Source organism: Equus quagga, chromosome 2 (assembly GCF_021613505.1).
Source record: "Equus quagga isolate Etosha38 chromosome 2, UCLA_HA_Equagga_1.0, whole genome shotgun sequence".
Taxonomy (NCBI): Eukaryota; Metazoa; Chordata; class Mammalia; order Perissodactyla; family Equidae; genus Equus; species Equus quagga.
Genome location: NC_060268.1, coordinates 172,118,440 through 172,146,026, shown reverse-complemented (window position 1 = coordinate 172,146,026; position 27,587 = coordinate 172,118,440). Strand labels below are relative to the sequence as shown.

The 27,587-nt window shown below is 51.3% G+C and overlaps 1 protein-coding gene across 3 annotated transcripts in view; it reads left to right on the top strand.

Moving 5' to 3' along the window:
- RGS10 (regulator of G protein signaling 10) overlaps nt 1-19,370 on the top strand; it is a 35,982-nt gene extending 16,612 nt beyond the window's left edge. For all 3 annotated transcript variants that reach the window (XM_046650305.1, XM_046650296.1, XM_046650291.1), the window contains 2 exons: nt 6,760-6,903; nt 18,904-19,370. In XM_046650305.1, coding sequence (XP_046506261.1) covers nt 6,760-6,903; nt 18,904-19,050 — 291 coding nt within the window. In that variant the 3' untranslated portion in view covers nt 19,051-19,370. The remainder of the gene's footprint in view (nt 1-6,759; nt 6,904-18,903) is intronic.
- Nucleotides 19,371-27,587: the final 8,217 nt, after the last annotated feature.

Below are 27,587 nucleotides of genomic sequence, written 5' to 3'. Positions count from 1 at the left end.
TGTGTTATTTGCTTTTCCCTCTCTTGTGTGGGCTCCATGAGGTCTGACGTCTTTGTCTGTCTTCTCCCCCACTGCATCTGAGTGCCTAGAACACAGCTCTCTCCACCCAAATCAGCTGACACCGGCGGGGTCCTGGCCTCCCTCTCACCTCGTGCTGCAGTGGTGCCTTAGGGATGGACTTAGGAGGGGACCTTGCAGTCCCTTCTGTTGGGGCTCATGTTCTCAGAAGCTCCAGACGGAGGAACGGTGCCGTGTCTTCACTGTCTTCCCTGGTCTGGGCTGTGCCCCCTGGCAGGCAGGAAAGCAGCCCCTCATGTTTGGGAGGGTCTTGACTCTGCGTTTACGGTGGGGATGCTAGGGCTTTAGGAAGTTGGGAGGGTGACACCCCCCACCCCACCCTCCTTGGGGTTCCTGTGATGGTTGTCCCTTCCAGGTGCTCATAGTCAGCAGTCAGCTTTCAGAACAGTTCTCTCCCTTTGCAATTTCTTTTTGGTTTAAGTTTTTTCCATAAAGTGCCTCTTCCCCATGAATTACCTATCTTTTAAAACAAAGCAGCATGTATGTCTCATAAAACCCCAGAAAAAGCTCCAACTAGGTGTTTATTCTTTGGCTACTCCTGAATTCATTCATTCACCAGCACATGCATCTTGGGCCTATTTCCTATGTGACCAGGATTGAAATGCACACGGAAGCTTGTAGAGATTTCTAAAAACCAAACTGAGGGGGTGGGGTGGGGAAGTGGGGGTGTGGTGCAAAGTTTCTAATAATCATGGCTCTGAGAGTGACTTGAAACAGCATTTAAAGATTTAAAGATTCCCCTCTCCCTCTGGGTTGGGCTGTCTCTTTCTGACCTTGGCCTTTCAGCGTGGACTTGGCAGGTCCAGGCCAGACCGATCGGAGCTCAGCTGCTTGCGGTGTGGTCTTGGGCCTGGCACTGGCCTGCCCTGAGCTTCCGTTCCTTCCCCACTCACTTCATCACTTTTAGATGTTATCTACTGACTTCCTCTTACTATAACCGAGGTTCCACTTACTTCCATCCCTGTCTACTGCATTTTTATTATTAAGAATTCATTGTTGGGGCTGGCCCGGTGGCTTGGTGGTTAAGTGTGCACGTTCTGCTTCGGCGGCCCGGGGTTTGCCAGTTCAGATCCCAGGTGCAGACACGGCACTGCTCATCAAGCCATGCTGTGGTAGGCGTCCCACATATAAAGTAGAGGAAGATGGGCACAGATGTTAGCTCAGGGCCAGTCTTCCTCAGCAAAAAGAGGAGGATTGGCAGCAGATGTTAGCTCAGGGCTAATCTTCCTTAAAAAAAAATAATAATAATTCATTGTTTATTGTTCGCTGCTAAGCCAAAGAGGATGCTACCGTTACATTTTTTTCTCTTGGACCATTTTTTGCTTTTCTTATTTCACCCTCTCTGATAGCCTTTATAATGCTTCTCAATACAGAGCTGCACAGGGTCAGGCCTCTCAGATCATCTCTCATCCGGGTTCCCCTGGGGACAGTCCTACTGGGGTCCTCTGACCACAGCTCCCACTGGGGCGTCCCCTGGCCTTCTTTTGTTACCACTGGCCATCCCCTTTGCCCCTCTCCTGCCTCCTGGGCCCAGGTCCTCCTCTGTCCTGAGTCATTCCCTCATTTTGGTGAATCAATAGCTTCTTGAGAAATGGGACATGGCAGGTAGACATTTAAAGATTTTGTTGAGTGAAAATGTTATTTTTTTCCCTACTCTCCCACTTCATTGATAATCTGATGGAGCACAGAATTGAATTCTAGGTTGAAACTCACTCATAATTTTGAAGACATTGTCCCATTGTCTTCCATTTTTGTTAAGAAGCAGTATTTTACATGTAAGCTGTTTTGTTTTCTTTGCTTTTTTCTCTCTGGAATAGCTCAGGATCTTCTTTTCATCACCAATATTCTAAAACTGTACGGTCAGAGGCTTTGGAGGGTGTGGAGTTCATCCATTGTGTGGGCACTTTGTGGAGGCTTTTAATCTGGAAATTTATGGTTCTGGGAAATGTCCTTAGTTGTTAGGATTATCATCATTATTTTTTAGTAACTTCTTTCCTTCCCTTTTCTCCGCTCTCTTTTCCGATGATGGCTCTGCTCCCCTGGACTGAGCTCTTCCTTCTGTCTTTTTTTCCTTCCTATTTTTTCATCTCTTTGGCTTTTAGTTCCTACTTCTCTTTGGAGATTTCAACTTTATCTTCAAATCCTTCTGTTGAATTTTTTCTGCTTTTGTTTTCTCTAAACTAGGACCCTCCAGTCTCCTCCTGGTGGCCACAAGCCCAGTACGTTTATAAAGCAAACACATCTCCATTCAACTGGGTTGGGAGAAACTTGCTGGGGGCGGGGGCGGTCTGTGTGCGGGATTCCCCTCAGCCCTCACAGTCAGTCTGGTACCACATCCCTGCCACCATCCTCTGTTCTGTAGCTTCACCACGTCAATTTCTTTAGAGAAGAAAACTCCAGTCTCCTGGGGAGAGGGAGACAGAGACGGGAGGGAGGTAACAGCTCAGGGTTGGGGGTCGAGCACCTGGGGGTCTACGACTTCTTTCTGCTGCCCTCCTCATCCCTGCCACCTGGGTGACCCGATGCCCCTGAGTTCCTGCCATATTTGGACGTCTCTTGTTGGCACTCGCTCCCCAACCTGCAGGTGCTGAGGGCTGTTCGTGTTGCTCTGTGTGGGGTCATTCACTATCCTTCCATCTGCTTTCTATTTCTGGAGCCAGTTCTGGAACATATTCTCCAATCATTTACTTGATATTTTCTTTGCCTCCTTCTCTTTCTGAGGCTGCTATTAATAAAGGTAGTGGCTTGATCCTCCAATTTTCTTGTGTCCTCTCCCATCGTCCATCTCTGGCAGAGTGACGGGAGTGAGGGGAATGGGCGGGATGGACATACGTGCAGGAGGCAAAGTGAGCAGAACTCGGTGACAGGCAGGGTGCGGGGGTGAGGGACATGTCGGAGGATGGCGCTTCCCAGCTTCCTGGAGTAGAGACCGCAGGACTTGCTGACCAGGAGGGGACCACTTCTTTCCTTGGTGTCAAGTTTGAGGTGTCTGTGGGACATCCAAGCCTACATTTCTAGAAATAGTTGGCTATATGGTCGGTAGCTTGGGAGAGAGGATTCAGCTGAAATCTTGGGGGAGCATGTCATGAGGAAAGTAGTCAGCCAAGGGCAGAACTCTGGGAAACCTCAGAATTGATGGGTGGGGGGGGCGGACAGAAGGACAAGGGCTGGCAAAGGAGACAGATAGAAACAGGGAGGTGCTGGAGAACCCTGAGAGGGCAGCAGAGGTGAGCAGGGCCAGGGGCAGAGAGCAGTCCAGAAGAAGGTCTGAGGGACTTAGCTAGCTGGAGGACATCGTGAGCTGGTGGGAAGCCAACCTGGCAGGTGGGCGGAAGCCAGCCTGAGTGGGCTGAGAAGTGGGTGGGAAGGAGAAAACGGAGACACAAAGTGCATGCTTTTCTTTTGAGATGTTTCAGTAAGAAAGTTGATGGTGCGGAGGAGGGTCGTTAGCTATAGGTGGAGCAAAAGGAGGTTTTGTTTCATTTTCCCAGTGGAAAAGTTGAAGCTTATTGGATGAGGGAGAGGAACCAGAACATACAAAGCAACTCTCTTCTGAGCTTCGGACTGTCGATGCCCTTGCCCTTCTGACTTGATGTCTGTTTCTGGGGCTGATGTTGAAAAGAAGTTGCTGCTTCTGCGCACGCGCTTGCTGAGAGCAGCTGCTGACTCCTGCCTGAGCATGATCATGGCTGAGGCACTGCCTGGCCTGCAAGGAAAGCCCCAGACTTGTGGGTGTCAGGGAGGAGCTCCTCTGGGTGCAAACACGCCCACAGGCCATCCTCAGGTTGAGGTCAGGAGTCATCACATGGGCCCAGGCAGGGTCCTTTTCCAGCACCTTCTGGGACGGGGTCACATGCCAGGCACATTTGCTCTCCACAGAGGATGTGCCCTGGTGGAGGCTGTAAGGGCCGGAGAAGCAGCCGGCTGCCCTTCCAGATCACAGACCCCGAATCACAGACCTGGGCAGCTCCACCCGTGGGTGGATGTTCTGTTCCTATCCTGATAGGAGCTATTACAGGGTTAACAAAGCTCTGGAAAATCTACCAAAATAACTCGAGAGGCTGGTTCTTCTTTTCTCTTGTGTTCTCAGCATGGACACCAGGCCTTCCCGTGACTGGCCTGAGGTCGGCAGGCCCGGGGTTTCCCTTTTCAGTCACGCTTCCTATCCGGGTGCAGATAAGCTCTGCGGCTGAAGCCATCACTCGGGGTGTCAGTTGGAGGTGGGTCCGGGGCTGCGTGCCTCAGGGACCCCACGCTGCTCCCCGACAGGGACTCAGGAGGGCTGGCTGGGGGCTGGAGGGTAGGGCTGAGCCAGGATTGTTGACCTACAGACCGCCCCCCACCCCCCAGAACCTGCTTCCTCTCCTCCTGGCCCCTCCCGCCCCCAACTCTACGCCTCCAGCTACTCATCACACTTCTGCTTTTCAGAACCACCCAAGATAGCTTGGATTTGTCTGGAAAACGTGTGTGTGTGACTGTTCAAGGGGCGGGGGGGAACCTGAAGTGATTTCTGCCTCCTGAGCTCTCATGGAGTTTGCTCATCCTGTTGACTGGCTGAAACTCTGCTTTTATGAAGTATCATTAAAACAGGAAGCGGTTTTCCAAAAATCTTCCCTCCTGACAGAATGAGGGTGGTGGGAGGGAGGCTCATGGCCTCATGGGGGGGGGGGCGGGTCTTTGAGAGGCAAGCAGCCCCACACTGTGGCTGGCCTGGGTCTCCATGATGGTCTCCAGACTTGTCCCTTGGAATAGCCATATTTATCTTAAGATGCTCCTTGTGCCTTTGAGTCTGGCATCAGTTACTTGTTCATGTTGATGGTTGATCCAGAACAGACACCATGGCCTGGGCCTTGACCCCCACCTGGGCAGTCTTCCTGCAGGTCGTGTCAAGGCCTTCTTTCTGGGGGACAGGAGACGTCAGACCTCAGCCTCCTGGGGCCCTTTGCCAACTAGTCCCCAGAACCAAAACAAGTGAAAGGACTGCTTTCCCCCTCCTTTCAAGCACTAGGTATTGGAGCCTTCTGGTAGTTTCCTTAAGGCGAAAGGGTTTCAAAGCCTGGGATTTCCTAGCAAGTTCTCAGGGTGTGCGGGGCCCCAGGGGGGGTTCCCTGGAGAGAAGGGCAGTTTTCCAGGCCCCGGGAAGCCCCCTCGCTCCCCCTCACAACTCGTTGCTCCGCGACTGCATGTCAGAGGCGTTTATTGTCTGGCTTGCTCTGTAGGGTGAGGTAATTCTTGGGCTCTGATGTTTAGAGAAACAGCCCCCATCTTTGCTGCTGGGAGGTGCGAGTCCACGACATCTCCTTTCTCAAAAAAAAGAAAGAGAACCCTCCGGGTCCGCCCTGGAGGACCAGGCTCCTGTCCCCGGCCCCTCAAGGAGGCCCGCTCTTTTTAAGACGCAGCACTCACAGGGGGCGTGTTCCTCCGCCAGCCACGGATGGTTTTGGTGCAACATCCGCCTGCTGGGCGCGCCTTTTCCAGCTGTGCACACGAGCCTCTCTTGATCCGGACCTGCTGGGGGCTGATGCTCTCCGGCGAGACGCGCTTGGCCCTCGGGGAGGCCGCGAATGTCCCCTCCCTTGCTTACCCTCGTATCTCATTACCTGAAAAAAGCTCCCTGCCCTGGAATGCCGACAAACCCCACCACCTGGGGGGGGGGGAGGGGCGTATCTCGCAGGCGTGGATCTGAACCGAAACAGGAGGCCTTAGAGCCGATCAGTCCTAATCTCCCTGCAGTCTCCTTAATAAGTCACGTTGCCTCTCCCAGCCTGCGTTGCCTCCTCTGGGAAGTGGCGCTAACAGGAAATGGCATTTTGTTGGATGCTCAGGGATTTGGGAAATGGACCATGGCTGTAAATCACTTAGCATGTGCCTGGAGCACAGTAGGTGCTTGATACCTGGTGGGGTTGTGTCTGCATGCTTTAAATTGATTTTGTTTTATTGTGGTAAAATACACATAACAGGAATTTTACCATTTTAGCCATTTTGGGGCCTCTCATTTTAACCCTTGTAAAGGGTGTAGTTCAGCAGCATTAGGCACGTTCACCTTGTTGTATAGCCATTGCCACTGTCTAGTTGCTGAACTTTTTCATCACCCCAAACAGGAACCCCTTCCCCATGATGCCGTCACTGCCCATTGCCCCCTCCTGCTAGCCCTGGGCAACCACTCATCTTTCTGTCTCCATAGATTTGCCTATTCTGGATATTTCATATGAATAAAATTATGTAGTATGTTGCCTTTAGCGTCTGGTTTCTTTCACTTAGCATAACGCTTTCAAGGTTCATCCACGTTGGAGCATGGGTCAGTACTTCATTCATACTTTTTATGGCTGAATAGTATTCCCACGAGTCCTTAATTTGGAGAAGTCACAGGATGGTCCTGAGTGGTACAGAATGTCACTCACTCTGGGCCAGGATTCTTTCTGTCATTTCTCAATGGGTACTGTAACCATTTCGTGACAGGAGATGTGGCTACAGATGCATGGAAGGGGCGGGGGTGGGAGCTTAGGCTGACCACGAGCCCCGCCAGATCGAGCTTAGCTCTGGAGCCAAAGCCCCCAGCACTGCAGAGCCGTTTCTCTTCCTGCAGCAGCTCCTCTGGGTCTGGCTGGAGCAGAGAGCTAGGCTCAGACCGGGAAGTGCCGTGCCCACAGATAACAAACGGGCTCTCTGTGTCTCCCCTAGATGCAGGAAAAGGCAAAGGAGATCTACATGACCTTTTTGTCCAGCAAGGCATCGTCACAAGTCAACGTCGAGGGGCAGTCCCGGCTCAATGAGAAGATACTGGAAGAACCACACCCGCTGATGTTCCAGAAGCTCCAGGACCAGGTAAACTGACTTCCACACCTGCACCTTGATTTGAAAACTGACATTTATTCCCAGCCTGGAGGAGTTCAGCAAAACACTAAATATTAGACCCCCTTAGAAGCCGTCCCATCCAGCTGGGCAGACTGAGGCACCCTGAGGAGCCAGCGTTGGCGAGAGAGAGGATGGGAGTGCCAGGCTCAGGATTTGACCCAGAGGGGTATCCCTCAGCCTGTGTACTCTTGGCCTCCACACAACCCCAACCAGCAGTGTTCTCTGTCTTCTCAGCCCAGGTTAGGGAGGCTGGGGCTATTTGAAGAGCCCACACTGAGGGAGCAACGTGAAAACTGCTGAAGGTAGGGAAAAGAGAAAAACTAGAAAGCAAGCCCAAGGACTCAAAGTGTCCAGGAACCCGGGCTGTTTTTTGTGCAAATATCCAAACATTGCCACCTACTTCTGGTGGCCCCATACATGAGCTAGTTCATAATGAGGCTCCTGAATCGTAATGAAAAGTTAACGCCTGGCAGCATATTCCACTTAAAACAGGGAAAATTAGGTTTAACGAATGACCTGTAAGGGATCAACTTTAGTTTTCGGGCAAATCTTCTTGTAAGGAATGCTGGCAGTCATAGGCAGAGGGAGGAGACCGCACTGGAGAGGTTTTCTCGACATGAATTTGCAGATCTGACCATTCACGGTGTGCTCTGTTCTTGCGAATGTTAGATAAACACTTGGAGACAAGGAACACAGACCAGTTGCAGACTTCTGCTGGCCCCATCCTTATCGAGGAGCAAAGGCCTTCCTTGGTACACAGGTGGAGACTAGCTTTTAATTTAATTCCTCAGTCCTCGAACGGGGAGCAAGCCTAGACCCACCTGGAGGGCTTGTAAGACAGACGCTGGGCCCCACCCCCAGAGTTAACCCTCAGATGCCGTGGTTCCCAAGTGGGTTGAGACTGTGCCATCCTAACAAGTTCCCGGGCGATGCTCATGCTGTGGGCCCAGGGACTACACTCTGAGAACCACTGGTCCCTTGCACTAGTTGGCCTTTTTTTGATCACCTGGAGTGTGCACAGACCCCACAGCATGTCCCAGCATCCAGGAGGCCTCATCTTTGCTCAGATAGCAAACAAATATACTGGTAGAAAATACAAATATGAGAAATAGTTTGAGAATGTTTTCCAACTGATACAGTGGCAAGTGTAAATTCCACATTGAATTCTCAATCAAATTTCAACTGGTGTTGAAGGAACTCCAACTCCAGTGAGCACGGGAGACTTGCTGAGGGCCTCCTGGAGGTGGTGATTTTGAGCCAATAGGAAGGATGCCATGGACATGGATTTGTGGAGAGAAAGTAAGTAGAATGTAAGGTCAAAAGGCAATTCTTGTGGCTGTAGCACCTGGGGATATCCACCCCAGCTGGACCTCAGAATCTTTTAAAAGCTGCCTATGATACTTGGAAGTGCAGCGTGAGAACCTCTATGAAGCCCCTCTGTTCTTTTCAATAACAACAGTATTTACCGTGCAGGGGTGCCCTCCTGTGCCCGATGCCCACTTGGCATGTATCATCTCGTTTAATCCCCAGTGAGGATTATTATTCCCATTTTGATGACGAGAAAAGCAATGTTTGGGGAGACTAAGTGGTTTGTTAGCACAGAGTCACACAGGTGGGAGGACGTGCTGGAGGCCAGTTCACTCTCGTCCACCTGCCTTCGAACGCTGTCTTCTCTCTGGCGCATCACAGCCTGTGCACCTCCCCCAGGCTCCCAGGCAGCCTCCCACTGCTCCTCAAAGCGCCAGGAGACAGCCGGAGCAGATGGGTTGGTCAGGCCTGTGAATACAGGCCGTCTCCGGGGCTGCAGGAGCCAAGGTGGTGAAGGATGAGATAAACCCATAGCGCTCCGGGCGGTGGGGTCTCCGGGCGGTGGGGGCTCCCAAGGACCCACGTCTCCTGCGGTGAGGCCTGTGACACATCTCAGAATGGAGTGGGACTTCTGTGACCTGGGCACACCCGACTGGACTCATACATTGGGGGCTGGCACAGGAAGGAGGAGACGCAAGGGACAGAGGAGGAGTTCTTTTAAGTGAGAAAGAAAAATATTTTAAAAATAACTTTTACCTACCTAACTAGAAAAGTCGTGCACGCTCAACGAAGGAAACTTGGGAAACCAAAATATAAAGATGAAAAAAAAAATCCATGATTTCATAGCTGGAGATAACCACTAGATAACTCTTGCTCTCTAGACTATCTTTTTTCCTGTAAATACGCGTAGGCACACGGATAACAAATGTGGCGCAGTGCGGTTCAAAGCGCTTAATGTAAAGAAAGTGCTTTTATCCCCTGCTGTTCAAAGCCATTTATTCGAGAGGGAGAAAGAGGCACTAACTCTCTTCCTGAGGCATAATTGAGGGAAAACGAGGCATTGGGAATCTGAGCTGACTCCACAGCGCGTCCCCGTGCAGGGGCTCTGGGTTCTGTTTTGTTCTGGAAAACTCTGCTCCCAGGGGCCTTGCCGGTAACCGTCAAGTTGTGTGCTCAGCACGGTCTGTGGTTCTCTGCTCCCAAAAGGGCCCCCCGAGAGCCCTGTTTTCCTAAAGGAAGGAGTGTGAAGCTGAGGGGAGCATGTCTGGAACCACAGGATTTCACAGAACTTCGAAAAGCCTCCTCAGCAGCTTTGGCGCCTTTGAGCACCGCTTGGCTCTCTCGCCGCCGAGCTGTCTGAGCAGGCTGCTTCTGTGCCCCCAACGCTCGTTTACCAGGAAAACTTGGAGGAGCCTCAGCCCCTCCTCATGGGGTCGGGGGGCAGTGCTCTGCACCCTGGAGGCTGCCGATAGGTCAGGGTGGACTTTGGGGCACAAACTGGAACCTAGAAGGATGTGAAAATCCTCCCTGAGCATCAAATTAGCTGACCCAACACCCATGAATCTTATTGAAAGGACAGCTTCCTGGGTCTTCCTTCAGGTCCTGTTTATTCCTAGTCTACACCGAGTTCTAACAGGGTCTGGATTTTCATTCACAGCAGGTTCGAAGTGTGAGTAGAGGCTGCACAGTGATGGGTAGCAAGAAGCGATAGCTAACATCCAGGGAGGAGATAGAAAAACAATACTGAACCCAAAACCACAGCACAGTGATCTGGAGCCACTGAGCGTGGGGGCCCGCAGCCCACACACTGCACTGGGGCATCCCATGTGACATGATTAATGATCCCAACAGCCCCAAAGCATCGAGCACAACGTAAATGGTGGTCAGCGTATTCTGTGGAAAATGCATTAGACATTTTAGTAGGCATTTCATCGAAACGATGTCTTAAGAGAAGTTTGGGGGCTTAAAACTTTGTGCCGTGGAAAATTCATGTAGTGGCAGCTGGTTCTCTGCTTGAATTCGGCTCTGCTGACCTGGCCCCGTGGGTGCTGTAAGGCCAGGAGAGCCGGGGCTGGGTGTCTCTTGGGTATTTTGGCTGCAAGTGAAAGGCTGCTGGTGGACAAATTTAAGTTGTAGGAAGCCGGAAGGAGGAGGCGACCTTACAAAGAGTTGGTTTCTTCCATGAATTGCCCTTCCCTGCAGTGTCGTTTTTTCTGTTATTGGTCCAGTCGTGGCGGGTCTGTTTCAGTTCCGGTTGTTTTGGTGGTGTGTGGACTTGCTCTTTCAGTCACTCCGTTATGCTGTAAGTATTGACGGAGGGCCTACTGTGTACCAGGGACTGTGCTAGGAGCTGTGTGTGCACTGAGCACCTGTCCTTCCACGGGGACAGACAAAGACATTCAACAGGTGATAGACTAAGAGTGACCCTACTTTGGTTCTAGTGGTTTGGGAGGGCTCCTTGAAAAGGTGGCTGAGATCTGAGTGGCAAGAAGGAGTCAAGGGAAAAGACTTGGGGGCAGGACCTTCCAGGGAGCAGCAATGGCAAGTGCAAAGGCCCTGGGGTAGGAATCACTGGATGTGTTGGGGGAGGTCAGTGTGGCCTGGAGTGTAGTGAGTGGCGAAGGTGGTAGAAGCTGAGTTGGGAGGGACTGGCTAGGGTTAGGCCCTAAGGCTGTAGTAACTGGTTTAATTTCAAGGATGTTGAACGGTGACTATTTATAGAATGTGCCAGTTGGGTTCATAAAGTTTGGTCCTCTTGAAAGCTGAGCACCTTGGCTCTGATTCCCAGCTCTGGCTGTGCCCATCCCTCATCTCTTGGGCAAGAGAATGTGGATGACTCGGTACAGAGCCATCTCTGTTCCTAGACAGTCAGCTGGGAACCCACGACCTCCTGACTGTGGCTCATTTGTACCCAGATGGCCTGCCCCCTGCCCCTCCCTCTTCCTCCCCGCCCATCGCTTCCTGGACACTGAGCTCATATTCACTGTCATTATTTCTGTATGTCCGTCAGCCAGGAGAGGGAAGTGGGGGCTCATGTTCCAGTCCCGCCTCCATCTGACCCCCCCAGGTGGGTCCTGTTTCCTGGTGTGGCTTCCATTCTTCGATGTTAAAAAGTCGCTCCCTGACAGCCACAACCTTATTTTCTTAGACCTGCCTTTTTTCTCTTTTCTTTGACTTTAGAATTTAGTAGCTGTGAAACTTTGGGCAAGATGCGAGCCCTCTCTGTACCTCAGCGTCCTCATTTGTGAGAGGCGGGTTACGATAAGGCAGTTGTGAGGATGAAATGCACTGGTGCCTGTGAAGGCTCGCTCAGTGCCGGGCCTGGCTGCAGTCAGCGCTCTATGGGGTTCCCTGTGCGCGTCCATTAGAAGGCGACAGGAAGATGAACCTTAGCCAACATGGCAGATCTGCACTGGGGGCCATTTTGCCCCTGGGGGACATTGGGCAATGTCTACAGACATGTTTGGTTGTCACAGCTGGGGTGGGGGTGCTGCTGGCACCCAGTGCGTAGAGCCCAGGATGCTGCTAAAGACTCTCCAGGGACAAGCCAGGCCCCCGACACAGAAGTATCTGGTCCCAAATGTCAGCAGTGCCGAGATCGAGAAACCTGGTTTAATGTGACTTCCAACAGAGTAGCAGAGTTCACCTGCCTCTCTCCCACTGAGCCTCAGGGCCCCACCAAACACAGCAATGAGGTGTGTGGCCGTTTTTGCACCTCGGTGAATGCCAGGAGACGTTAAGACTGAAGCTCTCCACAGTTGTCATGGTGCTTTCCGGGGTGCGTCTCATTGACTCCCAAGGAGTCTTGGGGAAGGTGGGCCTGGCACCTCTGCTTACAGGGAGAATGTTCACTCTGTGGGAGGGCAGCCCATCTGAGCTGGAGAGGGGGACACAGTTTGAGCCCAGGGCTTCTGGGTCAGCCGGCTCTTCCTGCCTCAACCTGGTGCTCAGAGGCAAGCGGTGGTCTTTGTTCTTACCGTTCTGGTCTGTGCCGCCATTTTCCTGTCATGGATGCTGGGACAGCACCATTGCCTGTGGCATCTGAAGACCAACCAACGCTCTCACCTCCTTCTCCTTTCCCACTTTTGTCTTGCTTGCTCAGTTGTGCTTTCCTGGACCTCCAGCCCTGGCTGATTCTAGAACATTCCCGTCAGTTACTCAGGCACTGAGAGTCGGCTGCAACATGGAGGGATCGTATGAGTCACAGCAGGCTAACATGCTTTTCTTTGTACAAGAAATTACAGCTTCACTCTGTGCTGGCCCTGTCAGCTCCATGGCCTGAACATGTGTCCCATTAACCCACATGGCTGGGAACTCCAGGGAGGAAGGGCAGCCCCAGACCAGCCAAGCCAGCACGAGCCGCGAGCACAACCCATTACTGCGTTGCTCGGAATTCTGGACAAGTGAATTTTTAAAATTATTTTTAATTGCTAAGTTACTACGTGTTCATTGTTAAGACAAAGAAAAGAAAATTCACACACCCCAGGAGGGTATGAAGGGAAAAGTTAAAATCACTCAGGCCCGCCCCTTCCCGCTCACTCCCTTGGTGACTCAAGGATGTCCTTCCAGACCCTTCCCTGAATGTTTAAGAATGGAACACTTTGAAATCTGCTCAGTGACTTGAGGTTGTGCCATTTGAAAGATTCAAAACAAAGTTCTCTTGCGAGTTCCTCGGCACCAGTCACACACCTTTCTTGTTCCGGGCCCCCCGGTTGGAATTCCACAGCATAGCTTGGTCGTTCACTCTGGAACCGCAAGGAGATTGAAGAAGGCGGAAGGGCCAAGGTCCTTGCAAATGGGACCTTGAGATCGTTGCTTTCTCGGGCTGTGAAAGAGAGGGCCGTGGGTTTGACGGGGAGCAGGTGCACTCATTCTTTTTCTGTAAATCTTACGCTTGAAGTGGATTTCGTGTGCTGCCAGGACACCCTCACCCAGGCTTCGGGGTTGGCGCTAAGTCTGGTCTGGGGAAGGCAGAGGGGAGGAGGCCTTCTCCACTGAAAAGGAAGTCCTCAACCTCTGGTGCTTAAAAAAAATTGAAAGACTTCAGTGAGATGTCAGTGCTCCCAGCCACATCCTTGACAGAGAAAGACCCATACGTCGGCTCCTTTTTAGCAGTGTCGTTTCTTTGAATTTCCCCAGAACCCAAGAAGTGAAAACACTTCCTTTTTAGACATCAGTGAGATGGGCTGAACCAGCTGGTGAGGACCCAGAGGTGGGGGAGGGGCTGCTGTGCCTTCTGGGGTCATTTAGGGGTCCACACCCTCTCCCAACCCCCTATTTCTCCACGTCTGCAGTGGCGGCTGGAGCTCGGGATTCTGGACGCCTCGGTCTTATGGGTGCCAGCTGACATTTGCTCCCAAAGATCAAGTCCAGTCCAGAAATTGGCATTTTCCAACGTGCATAGTCAGAAAGGGCAGGTCGTGGGTTTTCATTCAAATGGAAGGAAAGTTGGCTGCCTGCGTCTGCCGCAGCCATTTGCCTTCTGAGGGGTGGGGCAGGAAGCAGCGGATTTGAAATTTGAAATTAACTTTAAAATGGTGTTTAGGGAAAGAAGAGTGGGGTGTGGGCACCAGAATAGCATTTAACTCTCCTCCTGATGGCAAAAGGCAAAATTAAAATACCTTCGCGTCATGTAGAAAGCGTGTCATTTGGGCCTTGGATTTGAGTATTATGGTCTCCAGGAAAAAGTGGACAAAGCGCCCTCCCTCCGTGTGACAGCACTGGACCCACGGGCCTGCAAGGGCATTTCACCCCGAGCAGGGGTCTCTCTGTCTCTTTCTGGAGTTCTGATCCCATCCCGGCACATCGTCCATCTCTGGCAGACCTGTCCAGGAAGCGGGAGGACTGTCCAGGGTGACAGAAACTTCCAGTGGCCCTCCCTGGCGCTTTGGGACAGGGTTGGCCTGAGCTGTCCTGTGTTGTCACCTGCTCTCTGCCAGCTGCCCTCAGTCCTTCTCCTGGGTGCACCCCATTCCCACTTCAGAAGAGGGGAGGCAGTCTTCCACTCAGGGCTGGGGACATCCCGTTTGTGCCCTGCCCCAACAGCCTCCTCGACGCCCAGCTGATTCTGTCATCATTTCATTGAAAGAGGCTGGAGGGAGTGGGCTGCTTTCTCCGTACTTCCTGTCTGTGTGGTGTGAATGCATGTCTACGGTCCAGGGGCTTGGGGAGAGAGCACATTCTAGAACCGCAATTCAGACAGTGGCGCTTGCCGCCTTCTCTCAGCGATTTCCACCTAAGAACTAAACCTAGTTCTTGAAACAGATATGAAATCCCACTAAAAACCTTTCTGTTGCATTAAAGGATTTATTTTTTTCCTCCTTGTACCCAGTTGGAATAACATGGTGGAGAGTTTTGAAAAGAAAGGAGGACGCATGTGGAGTTTAGGTCTTTTAAGGTCCTTGTCTTCTGAGAAGTCTTAAAAGATTTATTAGGCTTGAAATGCACTTAATTGAGACAGCGCTGGAGCCTTCACGGAGGGGCCTTCGAGGCTGGTTAAGCTGCTCGTCCTCTGTGCAGATGAGGATGCTTCAGGGCCGGGGTCCTTTCCCGGAGCAGCCAATTCTGAACACTCTCAAGTTGGAGCACCGCGTGGATATTTTCCCTTGCAGAAAGGCAAGCCCCAATCAATCACCCACTGGCCGGGCTCTGGAGAGGGAGGGGCGCCTTGGCTGTGTAATGGCCTTGTGTTGGGGCCCTTGTGCGTAGCTGCACATTGGCGGAAAGGCTCCCTTCTCCTTTTTCACCGAGAGTCCCACCTCCAGTGGCCTGCAGGATTGGATGCCCAGGCGACCATGCTAAACAGTTTACAGTCTGGGCATGCAGCTCACAGATGTGGGGCTGCCAAAACCCGAAACCTGCTGAGCCACAGCTGTCTTGGCAAAAAAAAAAAAAAAAAAAAAGGCACGGAATGCAACTTAGCTGCCAACTTGAGTTTTCTGCTTCGTCGGCTGCTTGTCTCTCAGAACCGGCTGCTTTATGGCTCTGTGCCGATGGCCTCCGCCCACCTGGAGCCCCACCCCGCATCCCAGATGTGTCTCCCCCTTCCTCTTTCTCTTCCCTGCAGACAGCTTGAGATGTGTTGGTCAGGTCGGGGTCACAGTCTAGCCCTGGTGAGGCTGGTTCTCCCCATCAGAGAGTCCTGGTTTTGTAGAATCTTCTGGAGCCCCTAGGGCCATCTCATTTTCTGTGCTCAAGTAGCAGTGAGGTGAAATCAATAAGCAGACTCTATTAGTTTCCAAGGGCTGTCATAACCAATTATCACAAACTGAGTTGCTTAAGACCACAGAAATTTATTCTCTCACAGTTTGGGAGGCCAGAAGTCCACAATCAAGATGTTGGTGGCTGAGCTCCTTCTGGGTGCTCTAAGGAAGAACCCTTCCTTGGCTCTTCCTAGTTTCTGGAGGCTCCTGGCAATCCTTGGTGTTCTTGGCTTGTAGCTGCATCACTCTGATCTCTGCCTCTGTGTTCACATGGCCCTCTTAACCTCTGTGTGTCTGTGTGTCCTTCCCTCTTCTTATAAGGACACCACTCCAGGCGGGATGATGCCATCTTGAGATCCTCAACTAACCCTGATTCCAAATAAGGTCACATTCTGGGGTTCCAGATGGACCTAAATTTTGGGGGGACACCGTTCAACCCCCTACACTGACCTTTGGGATATTTATTTCCCATTTATACATACAAACACACTCTTAAATAACATATTTGACATCACCGTTTTTAGGTATAGGGCATTTTCAAAATTTGGTGTTCAGCCATTTAACATTCACGTACATTTTCCGTATTAAACTCTCTTTGCAGAATTCATTTTTAATGACTGCCTATCAGTCTGCCATATAAGTGGCAGTATAGCCTAGTAGTTAGGAGTGTGGGCTCCAGAGCTAGACTGCCAGTGTTTGCATCCCACCTGCCTCTTTTGCTCACTCTTAGGGGCTGAATTGTAGCCCCCCAATCCTGCCTGGTGTGTGGTTAGAAGGCGCTCTTGACAGTGTTGGCACTACCCTGATTTATTTTGCCAGCCCTCCGTTGTTGCATGTTGAGTGGTTTTTGTTCGTTCGCTGGGTGAACATTTATTGGACCCTTGTTGTGGCCATTTACCCTGTGATAAATAAGGCTGTGGGCAGCAGCTGGGTGCACTGTCTTCGGCCACTTTCTTGGAAGAGGTTTTTAGGAGCGTTCTCCGTCCTCTAAGCCGGTCTTTGCTGCGCACCACCCGTGAGGGCCCTGTCTTAGGAGCACCCTGTTGCCCTGGGCTTCTAGGCCAGTGGCCAGTGGGAAGTCTGCTCTCCAGGCCCTGCACAGAAATATCCGGCAACTCACAGCCCTGGAAAATGAGGCCACGGGGAGTCTGATGGCTGCAGTTGTCTCCCAGTGACTCCGCAGCAGCACCAGGAGGTGGCGAGGGCTCCTGGAGAAGGAAGCCCAGCCTGAAGGACTTTAGGGGCATTTCATACCTGCCCACGGCAGGAAGGGGCCCTTATGCTCTTGTTAAATAGTTCGCAGCCCCCTCCCCTCGAGCTTGCTGGCACCATTGGAGTGCGAGGGGGAGAAGAGCCTGCAGTCTCTTGGGATCTCCTGGAGGCTGAGAGCCCTGCAGCCCCTGAGCCTCTCCTGAGCTTTCTCCTCAGCTGAACCTCCTTGCCCTCCCTCCCCCGCCTCCTCTGGCTCTGGGTGCCTCCAGCCCCGGCCTTTTTTTCTCTCCTTTGAAGTGTGAGCCTCAGAGCCACCACAGGCAAACAGGATGTTCCACTCCCACACGCAGAGACTTCAGATGAGACGCTTGGGTCGAACCGCATCCTGCTGGCAGTGGTGGGTCCCATCTGCTGTGGACCTGGTGTGGGAGGGGGTGTAGGGCTGGGTGCCAGGAGGGGCACTCATGGAGCTGGTTTCATTCATCACTCTTTGAGCATCTGTTCCAGACTTTGAACCAGGTGGGCATCTCCAAGTTCCCTTTGGGGGCTCCCAAGCCTGGAAGGGCTGCATAATACAGGTGGTGAGGGATGGTGACACCTGCTTAGCACATTTGTAGGAGCCCACAAAATGACAATGGCATTTCTCATCTTCCAGCTCACCCCTGGCTATGATTTTTGTATTTTCTGGGAGGTTTTTTTTTTTTTTTTAATAATTTCTCCAAACCTCAGCAAATAAGTTTAGGATTACCAGATTGCTACAAAATAGGTAACTGCTGTTGAGAGGCGCAAGGTGGGGCTTACAGAGGTGTGGTCTATCTGAACGGTTGGAAAGGACTGGAAGGCCACTGGGGGAAGGGCAGCAGCAGTTTTGAAGTTTAAAGAAAACCCAAAGTCCTAAATCTTTCCCTGGGTTATGGACTCTGCCGAGAGCAAAATGATTTCGGCAGTTCTCCTGTGCTTGAAGCTGTCTCGGGAAAATGAAGGTGGAAAGACCGAAGTTTCCAATTCTCCCATCGCCCAGGCAGGTGTTCTGAGTCCTTAGACTCCGTCAGATGTTTAATTTACAAAATAGTTTGTGTGCATGTTGGGAGAGGGCGGATTTAAAAGATGTCAGGGTTTTGCCACCCACTTGATAACCCCACCTGGCAGTGAGTGACATTCTAGATACCTCTGGAACTTTCCACTGGTTGAGCCCATGGTAGCATGGTAGTGCAGTAAGTGAGGGCAGCAGGGTGCAGGTGTGGATTTTTAGTCTGCCGAAGGTCCTGAAAGTTCAGTCGAAACGCCTGAGAGAGAGAGGAAGGGAGAGAGAGATTTCTCAAATGAGACTGTCCCCTTGACAGCCAGAAATTGCTTCCCTTTTTCTATCTCCTTTCCCCACCCCTTTTGTAGGACAAGGGAGGAGGGGGGCATAGGATAGAGTAGGGGAGAGGGGATGCTGGGAATAGGGACTGGGGCTGAGAAGAGAGGGGGACGACCCTCTGAGGACCTGCAGTGCGGCAGGTGGCAGTCCTCAAATCCAGGAGCTTAGGCTCCATCAGGGGTCCTCCTCTCGCACCTGACAAGCATACCTTAGAATCGTTCCTTGCCCAGAGATGTGCTCCAGGGCCTGTGTGCGTGCTGTGCGTATGCAGGGATTTTCATTCTGCAGCTGACTGCTGTTTCCTTTAATTAGGGCTGTGCCCGAAGCCTCTCCTTGCTAAGACTATAATTTCACTCCCCGGCCCTGCACTGAATAAGCCCCATTTTGTTTCTGGGCATAATAACAGGTTGGTTTGAGATCTTGGATGCCAGATCTGGGGGTCTCGACGACATTGGCATCATCTGATATGATAGTGGCCTTTACAACACCACCGTCTCTACAGGAGCTGTTTCTATTCGCTGTCTCAAATTCCTGGAGAAATACGTCCCTGGATTATCTATCCAAATAAAGTAGAGATTCTTAAAGGACTTCTTGATACGAGGGTACAAATCAGTGCTCTGTGAATCTATACTTCCGTGGAAAATAAAGATAGATTTCCTCGTGTGACTCTCTGAGCTATAATACTCCATTGAGATTATTTCATAATGACCCAAAACATCCAGGAAATCCGCCTCGTCTAGCACACGACTGACTTTAGCTCTCTTTGTGTGTGTTTTGCACGTATTTGTATTCTTTGGCGCATGTAGGTATTTAATAAATATTTAAGAGGATGATTCATGGCCTGATTAGCTTCATCCTTCAGACTCTTTTTCTCTTCCTCCTTAGATCTTCAACCTCATGAAGTATGACAGCTACAGCCGCTTCTTGAAGTCTGACTTGTTTTTAAAACACAAGCGAACCGAGGAAGAGGAAGAAGACGCACCCGATGCTCAAAGTGCAGCTAAAAGAGCTTCAAGAATTTATAACACATGAGCCCCCCTGGGAGCCAATGGGACTGGCAGCTTTCCGAAGCAGAGGAACTCCCTCTCAGGACCGTGCAGGGTTTATAATTGCTTTGTTATCTGCAAGGACCGAAATGTACAAAACCCTTCAGTGGGATATGTGTATTTTATTAACTGCTTGACCAGTAAGTTTTGCATGATGGTTAATCTTACATAAAAAAATGAATAGCTTCGAAGTTTTAGTTCACACACACATGCACAAAAAAAGGTGGAAAGAGTCCTTAAACACTGGACACTTTAAGCATTTTTTAGCTTTATTAAACGTCATGTGAGGCCACCAGGTGAAACTTATAGCCGCCTCTTACCTTTTAAGTCTTTGCCCTGCCTCTGTGGGAGGGGTCGTGATATCCACAGATTTACTTGGCGAATCAGCTCAAGAATGAGTTGATCTGACAAACTCAGGCCACCGGGGGTGTTGTCTCTTGGGCACCTCTTGGCTCAAAGACTTCTCAAGAGCGAGTTCAGTGGTAGGGAAAGGAAATTCATCACTGCCAGCCTCTACGGATCTGGGGAGCTGCGTGTGAGCCTAGGCAGATCGTTCTGATTTCTTGTGCGTGAGTTTGTCCTGGTTTTGCCCACAATCTGTGACATTTCTTGCAACACAGATAAATAGTTCATCTTGACAGAAACAAGATCTCAACCAGGAAGAAAGAAAGACAAATGGGGAATTGTTCAGAGTCCCCATGGCAGCTCAAGGTGATGTTGAACGGGATGTGGCACACAGCCCGTGCCAATGATGGAGGTGGTGGCATGTTCCCTTCTCCCATAGCCCCTCTGGGGACATTGGAACCCTTTCTTCTGTGCACCTACCCTTTGCTGGACTGGTTACCTCCGGGTGTGAGACTTCAACAAGGGAAAGACATGCTGGCTCTGAAAGCCTCTTCTTGGGTGGAGAGGCTGTGAGCGAAGTCCTGCTCGGCCCAGGCACCCCGCGCCCTTTTAGAGGGGAGCCCAGCAGAGCACGAGGTCAGGCACAGTCCCCTTCTGCGAATTGTTCCCGCCATCTGCTGCTGCCAGACCTGCTCCTGCATGTTTGCCAAACCTTAAACTCCCATTTGTGCACACAAAGCACCCAGCTTCTGTTACTTGTGAGCCTTCTGACTCAGGCTTTCCCATTTGCAGAATTCCCTGATGTTGAGGGTGACTGCATAATTTATCAATCAAACCAGGATACTTTTGAGAGAGAAGAGGAGTGAGTTTAATAATTACACTGGGATAAGAGGCTTGAGCTGGTTCTGTTCTGGGTGAACCACTTCTCATGGTCATCCTAGTGATGACCATCCCCTAGTGTGACCTCTCGGGTGGTTCCCCCAGATTTTCTAGCCTCATTGTCCGTTCACTATGAGTGAATGCTTCCTGTCGTTCCATTTTGGGCCTGGGAAAAGATGGCCTTCAGGGAGCCATTCGCTGCTGAGAGCAGAGTCATCCAACTGAGTGTTCATTAGAAGTGGCAAATGCTCGATCCCCCTACAGGGGGTTCTCCGTTTCCCCGGGACATCCCAGACGGACCTTCTCTCTGCCTGGGACGAGAGAGAGTGATGCTGAGAATGACACCGAAGGGCCATGCCATCCGAGAAATTCAGTCCGTCTTCAAGCAGAGTAGATCGATATACTTCTAAGAGTAGGGATTAAAAACAGCATGGGTTCTCTAGCTCAACTTGCAGTTTCCTAACTAGAAAAGTGCAGGGATGCAGACCCACCCCATGGCACAGTTGCAGATAGAGTGTAATTTCGGGGCACCATGGAGCTGAACAACCCGCTCAGGGCTCCCTTTGGAGAGCCTGTGCAGGCAGGTCCCAGAGGCTGCCGGTGTGCTGAGAACCCTCTTTCTGGCTTTTACCCTTTTACCTCTGAGTTCAGAGACCCTTTGAGGTGGCGCTCTCTTTATAAGCATTTGAATAAAGGAAACAGCCAGAGATAGCAGGAAGATTTTCGACCAAAAGCAAAGCCTTTGCTTAGGAGCTGCCTGAAAAGCTGAATGTCAGTGGGATGGTGGGCCTATAACTTAAACCACAGCTGACTCCTACCAGCGTGAACTCACACCACTTCCTCCAGCTTCCTCCCGCCTGGCTGCCTATGTCTATGCCACTTGCAGAACCGAGGCATGGACAGAACTCAGCTTCCTGAGGCCATTGCAAGAGTGACACTGTAGGGAACCCACATAGCCGGATAGATGCTTCTACCAGCTTTTCACTTTCCCCCTGTGTCTGTCTGTCCATCCATGCGTTTACTGAGCAATATTTGTGTCTGTAATGTGCTATGACTGTCAGGTGCTGAGATTCAGCAGGGGGAACACAGCAGCTGTGATGATTCATGCTCTAGGGGAGTTTCACATGTAGGTTTTATTATTCAGGTCTGGCGAGGCCAACAGATCAGGAGAGCACTGCCACTGAAAAGGGAGTTTGTTACAGTTTCTACGAGGAGGGGGCATGCCGAACCACGCAGGGGCACTGGGGAAGCACCAGGGTCGGTCAGGAGGCAGAGGGAGCAGGGAAAACGTGGGCAAGAGCCTTTATTGTGGTTTCCTGGGGAAAGGCAGGGCAGGGTAAGCAGGCTTAGGATTGGCTGGTCTGAATAATTTCCGTGGGCTCTGGGGCAGAGGGGCTGTCCCTACTTGTCTGGCACCTGGCTCTGGGTCATGAGGCCAAGTGGCCCAGAGTGTGAGAGCCCAGTAAAGGAGGAGGGTGGCAACAGAGCTCTGGATTGGTTAGTTTGCACGTGAAAGACGTGCTCCTGTCTCTAGGAATTAGCTAGCCCTGGGAGGGACCGTACCTGCAGAGTCAACAAGGCCCTAGATGTCAAAGCATCAGAATAAAAAACACGTGAATACAACAGCCTGCAGGGTCTCAGACTGTCAGCCTGCAGGGCATAGATGTTGTGTCTGATGGAGCATGTGTTTTAAAGCTTTCAATGCAAGTTCATTGGGCAGAGCATGAGTGTAATCTCCAGTTGGCCGCAGGCCCCACCATTCCCTATTGCATTATAACAGGCCACTCACATAACTGTGTTATCTGCTAGCTCTGTAGTTTGTGCCCTGATCTCCATTTCCCACGTGTGGAGAACATGGCCTGGGAGACATGTTCCCCTGTGACTTTGCCGTCATTAATTATACCTCCAAATCCACTCTGCTGACCCAGCTGGCTTTCTCAGAGTAAACTGTGGTCCAGAGTCCTGCATGGTCCCACCGTCTCAATTGCAGAATGACCCTGGAAGGCGTGGTGGGGACCACCTCACACTTGCAGAGTGCCTTCCAAGTGCCTCTTTCCCATTGCATCATACATAAAACCTTAAAAAGTGGGAGAACAGCCAGTAGACTCTGAGGCTGGAACCAAACCTTGTTTCCTGACCCCTTCTCCCTTTTTGGTCTGTCCTCTGCTTGGACAGGCCCCAGGGAAACCCATAGCTGGGGTGAATACTTGCCTTTTGGCGAAGATGCTCATTTACTTACACAACAGATATCTAATGAGCACCAACAACGTCCCAGGCCAAATGCTAGCTACAGGGATGACAGAAGGAGGCATCAACTCTGCCTGCAGGGAGCAGCTGGTCAGATGAGACAAGGTCTTTACCAAACGCTCTGTTACCAGAAAGAAAGGGATCGGTCCCTGGGAGAGACACAGATGGGAAACACTGGGTGGTTGTGTTCATCTCTTAAGTTTACAAGCTCAGTTGTTTTGTTTTCCCCCTAAATATCAGGATGTTAAACTACATGTTGACACTGGTGGTGATTTTTTTTGAAAAACACGACAATAAGTACTCTGGTCTTACAAGGAGAAGCTTTTTCATTCCAGTCTCGGGTGAACTCTAGAGAATGAAGAATTAGTTAACGAAGTTTCCCGTTATGGTTTTGCTGATGAGGACATACGTCCCTTCCTGTGTTACGGAGTTGGGAGCTGATGAATTGGTACCCAACTCGCAGGTCCCGGCTCTGCTTTCGGGAGCATGCTTTGTTTACAAGCTTGTAGACTATGAGGCAAGCACCGCCATGACTCACATTCTGTCATTATTTACTTTCATTTTGGCTGCAGATGTTCTGGAACTTGCATTTATATAAGTGCTAAATAGTCTTGTTGTACCATTAGCTTCCAGGGTTTTTAAGTTGTGTTTCTTCCCCAGGTTGGTTGCATACAATGCCGTGAGCACTGTAAAAGGGCTGGTGCCTGGGTGTGCCCTCGTGCACAGCTGGGGGCAGGGCAGAATCACCATCAAAATGGGGCCCAAATCTTGGACAGAACCCTGGGCTCTCCCTGGATTCCCACAGGCACTGCTAGCTTTGCAAGTCCAAAGTTGCTCGAGCAGAAACCTGGGGCTCCCTCTTCTTGGGGCCTCTTGTAGGTTGTGGCCTCACTGGATGGAAGGTTTCATCGTGTTGCATCCCCCTGGAGAAAGGGGGGGCCTTTTCCCGATTCCCACAAAGCCACTGTGTAGGGGCAGCTGGAAGTGGCCCGAGTGACTCCCCTTTCCTGCACTTCTATGTCTGATCTGTCAGTGAGCCCTCTAGATTCTTCTCCAAAATCTAGCTTGGATGCGTCCATGCCTTCTCATCTCCACGGCCCCAGGCCCTGACCCAGCTGCCTCCCTCACCCCTTGCCTGGGTGGCTGTCACAGCCTCCTCACTGCTCAGTCCTCCTCATTCACGCCCCCTCCCCATCTTCATCCAGTATCCATCTTTTAAAAGCAGAAACCTGACCATGCTGCTCACTTGCATAAGCCCCTTCTGTGCCTTTCTTTGTTCTCAGCGTAGAAATTCAGATCCTGACCATGGCCTCACGGCCACAAGGCCAAGAGAGCAGAGCCCAGCCGCACCTTGCCTTTGCCCCTCTGTGGCTCCTTGAGCAGGGCGTGGGTGCTGCTCTCTGCAGCCCCTGCACAGGCTGGCTCCTCCTGACCTTGGCATGGTCAGCTCCTTCCCTTCCTTCCAGTCTCAGGCCAACTATAAGCTCCTGGGAGAGGTCTTTCCTGAGGACCCTGCTAAGCAGCCACCTGCCCTTATGCCCCTTCCCAGCCCCTTCAGAGCACTGGTACATAGCTATTTATCTGTTACCGGTTTGTGGCCTCTCTCCTTAAGGACGTGGACTGGGTGTGTTTCGAGATGTTCCCAGAGGGGAGCCTGGTGCCTGGCCCAGAGGCACCTCCATAAATATTTCCTGAGTGAGCAAATCAATGCCAAATTTGTCAGGATCTCAAGTTTTGGTTGATCTCAGTCACATCCTGGCACTTCAGTGTTGCCCCTGGCTAATGGCCAACCCTTGTGATTGTCACAAAAATGCAGAATTGGGAGGACCAGAGAGGCCCCCTATTTCCTGAGCGTCCCCCATGGGCTGAGCACGGGGCAAGGCGCACTGCAGACGTAGGGAGCTTGTGCAGTGGGCGTGGCTCCCACTGTATCAGTGCAGACCTGACCTTCAGAGGCTCTGCACCTGCACCCGGCTGCCGTGGCTCTGGAACCCAGGGCTTTTAGACCCACAGCCCACCATCTTTCACTCCACTGAGCTGGGCCACATTTCAGCTCAGGCAAATCTTTGGCCATTTCAGCTAGAAATGGAAGTCTCTGTTCTCTCAGGGAGCAGGCCACCACTCAGCGCCATCTTGGCTCATTCTTCCTTTTCTTCTGCAGGACATGCAGAGGGGGCCTCCCCCCAGCCAGAGAGGTGGAGTCAAATGCTCCTTTAAAAAGTCTGGCTTTCTATTTGCAACTAGTTTTTTTTTTTCCTTTAGCAGTATATTATGACCATCTTTCCATGCCAATAAACATAATTATACACCATTAAGAAAAAAATCTCGAGATTATCTAGGAAAGATGAATGTTTCCCTTGTGCTAATTCCAGCACAGTTTATATGCTGTTTTGCAACGTGGGCAAACTGTTTTCTTCTTATTTAAGCATTTAAACTCTGTTTTTTAAACTGTTATGGCATACAGATCGCCTAAGAGTAACAGATGTCTACTTGATAGAGATGTTCCCAGGAAAGGAATCCGCTGCTGCTTGGTCTCCAGAGGAAGGATGCCTTTGCAAGTATGTGGCTTTTGGTCCACATGTCGCCCCTCTCACCCTCGTAAGAACAGGGTAAGAGAGACAGAGCCGCAGGCTGCCTTGTGAATATCTGTATTTACAGATCCTTGGGATTATAGAGCTGACACCCTGGTCTCCCAGGAGGGCTGTGTCTGCCTCTCCCAGAGGGAGTATTTCTCTGAGTTCCTAGGTGGGTGAGGTCACTGTCCATGACCTAGAGACATGAAAATGTGGGTCCACCTTTACTAAATTTGCAGCTTTCCCCAGAATCTTAGCAGTGGAGAGCCTCTCTCAATTATCTTGATTATTATTATTTTTTACTATTGGTTAGCATGAGAGTTTTGGTTAAAATCACATCATGGAGTTAACTGCCTAAATCCTAACCCAGCTCCATCGCTTATTTGCTGCGTGATCTTGGACAAGTCATGTATCTTTCCAAGCCGAAGTTTCCTCCCCTGTTGATGGGGATGACATTGGTCCCAACATAAGATTCAATGAGATAACACATGCAATGTACTTGGCACAGTACCTAGCCCATAAGGGGTCAATAAATATTAGTGGTCCAGAGAGGTCGTGTGGTCCGTCCAAGGTCACACAGGGAAGGTGTGGCAGATTCCTGGTCTGGGCTAATTTCTGACTCCTTGGTTGGGGCTCTTCCTCCACATCGTCATGGTTTGAGTGGCCACAAGAAGAGATCCGGGATCAGGGAGCTGAATCTGAATGTCCTTCAGATGACTGAGGTGGAAAGTGGGTAGGTCTCCTGGCAGGAGAGGGTGAAGGCTGGGAGGACCTGCGAGGGCAGCCAGGGAGGTGAGGGGGAGGCCCGAGTGGGCCTAGGATTGCGTAACAAGGCTGAGAGATGGCTCCATTGCCAACCTGGAGCGAGCTTCCTGGTCTAGCCAAGTGGCCAAGTTAAAGGGACAGAAGTCTGAGAGAGGGTCGCTGACGAGGGAAAAGCAATGAAAACAGGAAGCTGTGTGTCCCCTCTGGAGGCATTCGCATCTGAAGAAGGGGAAGGGAATCCAGGAGATGTCCTTTGGGGAGCCGCTCGTATCCTCGGTGACTTTCTCTTGGCATGTGAGAATGATGGTTTCCCAGGAAGGAGCTGCCCACGTGCTCTGCTCTGTGTCGAGCTCCCCAGACTCCCGGCAGAGGAGCAACTCGCTGGGCGACAACCTTCCTGAAGTTCCTGGCTCGGGCTCACGGGGGCGCTGGTGAGCCGTGGAGGGAGAGAGCAGCTGGGCTCCCCGCTAGGAGGGCCCTTGCAGCGAGGGAGGACCCCCTAAGGCCCTGGGCACCACCTGGGGAGGGGGGGGTCCCCCCAGAGAGGCCCCCTGTGGCGCCCCCTTCCAGGTCCGGCTGTAAAAGGGTCTTTGTGCTAATCAGCTTCCGAGAGCCCAGGTCCAGGGATGGGGCAGCCTTCGAACTGCCAAGTGTGTGCCAGGTGACCAAGGCAGCCGCCCTAGCTTCCAGGTGTGAGTGGCACAGGGGCTGGGACTAGGCAAGAAGACGGGACAGCTGCCCCTTCCTAGCCCCCACAGCGCCATGGCTGTTCAGGCAGGAGAACGAGGCTGCGCTGAGGTTTTCTTTCTCTTCCTGTCACCGGTTCTTGACCCCCGCTCCTGTCCTATCCGCTCCCCCACCCCGCCCCGCCCCGCCCCGCCCCCAGCTTGGCCTCTGCTGGCCCCAAAGACCGCAGATATTCACCAGGCCATCAGCGGAAGACTGTTTTGTTCATTTCATTTATTTCTAAAGTCTAATTTTTTTAAACGGCTAATTTTTTTTAAACACTTGGAAACAATGTTTTGATGTGAGTGTATTACTTAAAAAACTGCAGGACTAAACTGCCTGTTAGGAAAGTTAAACATATTAACAAAGAGATCAAGAAATGACTGGCTGTGTGCACAGAGGCTTAAGGATTTAAAATGGTTGAGATATTAAATTTTTCCCTTTCCCATTGCTGGATTTTAAAAGAGTATCTCCAAATCCTCATCTTTTATCTCTGGTGTTTGTTCTGAAATGTAGTTATTATTTCTGAAGCTTCCAAGATAAGAGGCTAAAATTTCACTCTTTCCTCTCCAGCTCTCTGGGATGCATTATTATTTTGGCGGGGGAGAGGGGGGCAAGGGATGGACTTTTTTTTTCACTGAGGTATGACTGATGTTCAGTAAAGCACACGAATCTTAAGTGAGCAGCTCAATAATGTCCATGTTTATACGAGGTCCTGGTCCAGAACACTGCCAGCATCTGGGGGACAGTTTTTAAGAAGAGGTCCACCCTAGAGGAACGTTCGACCTGCACCCTGGGACCAGGGTGATGCTGGGGGTGGGATGTCGAGGAACTCAGGGCCCCCAGTGTGCTTGTCATTCTACCTTCCATGTTTCATGTCTTGGTTCTCAGCTGATGGAGAATGTCCACACCTTGTCCCCAGCTCCTCGTCCAGCTGTGTGGAGTGAGAAAAAAGAGGCCTCTCCTTCATGCAGAGAGCTCTTTGAGA